Source organism: Lepidochelys olivacea (genome assembly GCF_965140295.1).
Source record: "Lepidochelys olivacea isolate rLepOli2 genome assembly, chromosome: 5".
NCBI lineage: Eukaryota > Metazoa > Chordata > Testudines > Cheloniidae > Lepidochelys > Lepidochelys olivacea.
In genome coordinates, this window is record NC_140415.1 from 1,037,905 (window position 1) to 1,043,652 (window position 5,748).

General features: G+C 72.1%; 1 protein-coding gene across 1 annotated transcript; it reads right to left on the reverse strand.

The window, feature by feature from the left end:
- Positions 1–221: 221 nt before the first annotated feature.
- Positions 222–4,271, reverse strand: HINT2 (histidine triad nucleotide binding protein 2). Its single transcript, XM_084627657.1, has 5 exons — positions 4,174–4,271; positions 2,563–2,718; positions 1,367–1,471; positions 832–904; positions 222–407 (listed from the first exon to the last, which is right to left on the reverse strand). The coding sequence occupies exons 1-5, from the start codon at positions 4,243–4,245 to the stop codon at positions 316–318; spliced, it is 498 nt and encodes a 165-aa protein (XP_084483783.1). The 5' UTR covers positions 4,246–4,271; the 3' UTR covers positions 222–315.
- Positions 4,272–5,748: the final 1,477 nt, after the last annotated feature.

Here is a 5,748-nt window from a genome sequence, read left to right on the forward strand (position 1 = left end):
ATCACATGCTCCCCCTAACCCTGGGCATCGCACAGTCCCTCCCCTCCCCGGCCTGGGCATCACACGCTACCTCCTCCCCTCCCCTCACTCCTCTGCCCTGGGCATCGGGTGCTCCCCTCCCCCAGCGCAGCCCCTTCCTGTGGGGCAGGAGGCCGACCCCCCTGCCCGGCGTGAGCCGCAGACAGCCGGGGGACGGGCGCCGGGACAGACGGGGCGAGTGATCACATGGGCCCTCTCACAGGGCTTTAATGGGGGAGCGGGTTTGCCCAGCAGGGCTGGTGCCGCGTCCACTGCTCCCATCACTCCAGCTTCAGCTCAGCCCGGGGGCCAGCCCATCTGACGCCCGCCCAGCACGTGCAAGTGCAGGTGGTAGACGGACTGAGCCCCCTGCTTCCCGTCGTTGATCACTGAAAGGCAGAGAAACGGGGTGAGCGAGCTAGGCCCCTGCAAGGGGATCAAGTGGGGTGGGGCTGGCCCCCCTGTGGGCGGGGCGTGAGGGGTGGCATGAGGGCAGGGTGAGGGGGCGGGGCCAGCCCCTATGGGCGGGGCAGGGTGAGGGGGTGGGGCCAGCCCCTATGGGCGGGGCACGTGGGGTGGCACGAGAGGGCGGGGCCAGCCCCCTGCGGGCGTGGCGAGAGGGTGGGGTGGGGCCAGCCCTCACCCAGAGCAGGGATGCCAGGGCAGCGACGCAGGGAAGTGCTGGGGGGCACCAGCTGGGGCAGGGTCACAGCTGGGCTGGCAGCGGGCAACGCTGGTGAGCGCCAGGGAAACCCACCAAGGACAGGGCAGGCAGCCGGGCGCTCCCCAGCACGGGGGGTCCCAGCAACTCACCCACTCGGTAGCCGTCCTCCAGCCCCTCCACCTTCGCCGTCTGACTGGCCACCACCAGCAGGTGCCCCAGGAGCTGGGCGCGAGCAGAGGGGCAGGTTCAGGGGAGAAGTGGGACCCAGGGCAGGGGCAGCACATACAGCACCCCCAGAACCCCTCCCCGGGGACCTAGAGCACTGCACCCCTGAACATCCCCCAGGTGACCCAGAGGGCCCACCTTCACACCCAGCCCCGGGGGACCCCAGGTCCTCACTGACAGCCAGGCAGGGGGCAGCTGGGCTCTTGATGGAGGGCATCCCGCCAAGGTCAGAGCCAGTCCGTACCAGGGCTAGAGCCAACACCCCCCTGCCCCGCGGTTCTGGTGCCAGCACCCACCTCCAGCCAGCACATGGAGCTGACCCACCCCCTTCCCGTGCCCAGCCCCTCTGCTCCCCATGACCCTCGCTGTTCCCTGGGCCGCTCTCCCCACCCCAGCCCAGCCCAGAGCAGGGGCAGAGGCACCCCGGGGAAGGGGGCCCTGTCCAGTCGCTCTGCTCACCTCTGTGTCCCCCGCTGCCGCATGGCTCAGCCTCGGGATGGGGCGCTTGGGGATCACCAGGAAATGCACGGGGGCCTGCGGGGCCACATCCCGGAAGGCGAGGCACTGCGGGGAGAGCGCCGTGAGCGCTGCTGCCAGGGGCCACCCACCGCGGGGCAGGCACCAGCTCAGCCAGGGCTGGGACTGCGGGGTCACGGGCCCCTCCCCTGCCCCCCACGGGACCACGGACACATTCCCTGCAGGGTCATAGCCCTCCCCCCAAGGCCTCCAGGGGTCACGTCACCCCCAGCCGTGCTCCACACCCCACTGGGTTGGGGACCTTGCCAAGTGCTCTGTGAAGCTAAACCCAGGACTGCAGGGACGCGAGGGGGCTGGGCCAGGGAGCTCTGGGAGGGGGTGCACACGGGCGAGCTCTGGGGGGCTCTGGGAAACGGGGGGCACCCCATCTCTCAGGGGCACTCACCCCTCAGCCGTCACCCAGCCCAGCCAGGCTGACTTCCCTGCCCCGGGCAGCCCGTTCCCAGCAGAGGGGAGGGCCCAGTTGGAGTCCCCCTGCCCTAGCCAGGGCCAAGGTGTGAAGAGGCTGGCGGAGGCCGCTCCAGGAGCAGGGCAAGGCTCAGAGCCCCCCGTGCCCCACATGGCAGAGACCTGGGTTTGCCCCTGCTTCACCCCTTCCTGGCCCAAAGGCTCTGAGGGAGCCGAGCTCCCAGCCCCACGCAGGTGGCTCCCAGCCCCAGCATCCTCCCCTCAGCCCCACCCACCATGCTGGGAGCCAAGCGGGCAAGCCCTCGGCAGTGCGTGCCCAGGGCAGGGAGCAGCGTGGCCCCCAGCTCAGGCCCAGCCCCACGGCAGCTGGGGGCAGCTGCCAGCACTCGATCTAGGAGCCTGGGGGGGGTGGGGAGAGATGGCAGGACAGAGACCCATCCCTCCGACTCCCGCATGGAGCAAGGTGGGGGAACAACCCCGGGGGGAGCCTGGCAAGCTAGGGACAATGGCCCCATCTCCCCCTGACCCCCACAACCACAGCGGGCTCAGCAGGGGGCAGGCCAACAAGCCTTGTTCTGGGGAGGGGAGAGAGCACCCGGATCCAGGGCAGGTCGGGACGTTCCCAGCAGACATGCAGGAAGCTGGAGTGGGGCTGCGGGGAACCCCCCACGAGGGACCCGCATCCCCCCGAACGAGGCGGAGGGCGTCACCTTGTCGTCTTCGTAGAGGATGTCGGCCCGGATGGTGCGGTCGATGATCTTGCTGAAGATGGTCGGGGGCCGCTGGCCTGGCTCCTTTCTGGCCTCAGCTGCCTGCTGAGCCTTCTGCACCTCCCCGTCCTGCCCCCCGGCGGCCACGTAGCATCTCTGGGGCAGAGGGGCATCAGCTCAGGGGCCTGGGCACTGCCAGGTGTACCCCCTGCTCTGCACACCCCGGGAACGGAGCAGCCCCACAGACACAGCTGTGGAGGGCCCAGTCCCTCGCCTCCCACCCGGCTCTCCAGCCTCTCGTGCACGGGCCACCCCGCGGCGAGCGAGATGGGGCTGCGGGCAGCAGCACAGCCCCCAGGATCCCGCCCCGTCGGCGCCCCCAGGGGCTGCTCCGCACTGAGCTGTGCCCGGGGTGGGAGCACGGCGGGGCCCTGCTCGGTGAGCGGCACGTAGCCGAGGGCACGTCCTGCACGTCGGAGGGCTCGGAGCTGCAGGCTCTGCTGGGCCGGAGCTGGGAGACGCGAGCAGCAGCCCCCCAGCGCGACCCAGCCCGGGGGGAGCGGACCCTGGCAGGAGCTCGGGGAGCGGGCCCAGGCCTGGGCCATCGCTGGGGGCTGAGCCCGGCCCACGGCTTGCCCGAGCCAAGAGCTCCTGCACCCAGCGAGCTGCTGCCCCACCACGCAGCCGGAGAACCCCCTTCCCTCGCCGCGGGGAGCGTCCACCCGGCAGCACCGAGCCGAGCTGGAGCCCTGCCCTGCCCCGGGAGCCGCGGGTTCGGGGGGCGCCTTGGCCGGCTTGGTGCTCTGCGGTGACCACACAGTGCAGGGCTGCGGGCCCGAGGCCATTGCCCCAGGCACCGGGCTCCCAGCCCCCCATCCACCCCACAGCCGGGACAGGACCCAGGAGTCCCGGCTCCCAGCCCCAGCCCCACCCCCATCCACCCCACAACCAGGACAGGACCCAGGAGTCCCAGCCCGCCCCATACACCCCCCCAGCGGGAACAGGACCCAGGAGTCCCGGCTCCCAGCCACCCCACAGCCGGGACAGGACCCAGGAGTCCCGGCTCCCAGCCCCACCCCCATCCACCCCACAGCCAGGACAGGACCCAGGAGTCCCAGCTCCCAGCCCCACCCCCATCCACCCCACAGCCAGGACAGGACCCAGGAGTCCCAGCCCGCCCCATCCACCCCACAGCCAGGACAGGACCCAGGAGTCCCGGCTCCCAGCCCCACCCCCACCCCCATCCACCCCACAGCCGGGACAGGACCCAGGAGTCCCGGCTCCCAGCCCCACCCCCATCCACCCCACAACCAGGACAGGACCCAGGAGTCCCAGCCCGCCCCATACACCTCCCCAGCGGGAACAGGACCCAGGAGTCCCGGCTCCCAGCCCCACCCCCATCCACCCCACAGCCGGGACAGGACCCAGGAGTCCCAGCTCCCAGCCCCACCCCCATACACCCCCCCAGCGGGGACAGGACCCAGGAGTCCCAGCTCCCAGCCACCCCACAGCCGGGACAGGACCCAGGAGTCCGGGTCCCGCCCCTTCCGCGCATGGGCCAAGCCCCGCGAGCCGGGGGGCGGGGCCGGACTCCTGGGTCCCCGGCGGTACCTGTCCCCAGCGGGCCCCCGGCCCCCAGCCGCGGACCAAGCCCCGGGCCCCGCGCAGCGCCGCGGCCGCCATGCTGAGCCCGCTCCGCGCCGCCCATTGGCCCGGCCGGCCGCGGGGGCGGGGCTCACTCCCCATTGGCCGCCGGCTCTGCCACTCCCCCGCCCTTGGAGGGCCCGTGTCCCGCCCTCCGGGCTCAGTTTCCCGGCTGGCGCCAGTGGCGGGTCCCTCCCCCACAGAAAGGCACGCGGGACGTGCGCGTGTGCAAGGTGCACGGATGCACGTGCACGTTCCTGTGTGCGCACACGCTGGTGCCCGGCAGTCGTGCGCACACACGCGCTGGTGCAGGGCTGTTGGTGCGCACACACGCGCTGGTGCCCGGCAGTCGTGCGCACACACGCGCTGGTGCCCGGCAGTCGTGCGCACACACGCGCTGGTGCAGGGCAGTCGTGCGCACACACGCGCTGGTGCCGGGCAGTCGTGCGCACACACGCGCTGGTGCCCGGCAGTCGTGCGCACACACGCGCTGGTGCAGGGCTGTTGGTGCGCACACACGCGCTGGTGCCCAGCAGTCATGCGCACACACGCGCTGGTGCCCGGCAGTCGTGCGCACACACGCGCTGGTGCCGGGCAGTCGTGCGCACACACGCGCTGGTGCCCGGCAGTCGTGCGCACACACGCGCTGGTGCCCGGCAGTCGTGCGCACACACGCGCTGGTGCCCGGCAGTCGTGCGCACACACGCGCTGGTGCAGGGCTGTTGGTGCGCACACACGCGCTGGTGCCCGGCAGTCGTGCGCACACACGCGCTGGTGCAGCAGCAGCTCACGCGAGGGGCCATTCCGTGTCTGACGGGTTTGGGGGCCGCGTTCACACTTCTCCCTGGGGCTGGGGGCTCTGAGGGCGGCTCCCAGGGGTGGGCAGCGCCGTGCGCTGCGGCCCTTTGGTGCTGAGCTGCTGGGCAGGCGGCCCAGGGAGTGACTCACCCTGGTTTGGCGTGTCTCCACCCACGATCGTGCACCCCCGAGCCAGGGCGTGCCATGCGGCCCCTTGGTGCCGGGGCGGCTCAGGCGGGCGCTCTGGAGCTCACTGGCCAGCCCCGGGGGTTGGCAGCGATCACCCTGGCAGGGGTGAGGCCCAGAGCGGGGCATGCAGGACGTGGGGGGCACCCAGGGGCGGCAGCGGATGCCGGCGGGGCAGTGTCTGGAGGCCCACAAGAGGCCTGCAGCGCCGTGGGAAGCCAGGGAGGGCCCAGCCCCGCTGGGGGGCCCGCTCCAGCTGATGGCGTTGCTGCTGAACATGGAGGGGGGCCGGGGCATGTGCACCGCCAGTAACTCCCCCGCAGCGAACATCACCGAATTTCCTGAGCCCACCACAGCCGCTCCATGTGGGGGGCACATGGCCAGGCAGCTTCCACATGCAGGCCCTCGGTGCAGCCCACAGCGACAGCTCCCGTCTGCGGGTGCCAAGGAACAGCGGGCAAAGAGCCGGGAAATTAGCCACCAGCAGCTGCAGATAGCGACAGCCCAGCATCCAGACCCCGGGTACAGCAGCAGCGCGGGCATTGGCAGCCCATAACC

Coding starts and splice junctions, on each gene's coding strand:
- HINT2 (XM_084627657.1), bottom strand. CDS start 4,245: ATGGCGGCCGCGGCGCTGCGCGGGGCCCGGGGCTTGGTCCGCGGCTGG. Junction 1,472..2,562: donor TCCTCTACGAAGACGACAAG/GTGACGCCCTCC, acceptor CTCTCCCCGCAG/TGCCTCGCCTTCCGGGATGT. Junction 408..831: donor GGAGGACGGCTACCGAGTGG/GTGAGTTGCTGG, acceptor TCTGCCTTTCAG/TGATCAACGACGGGAAGCAG.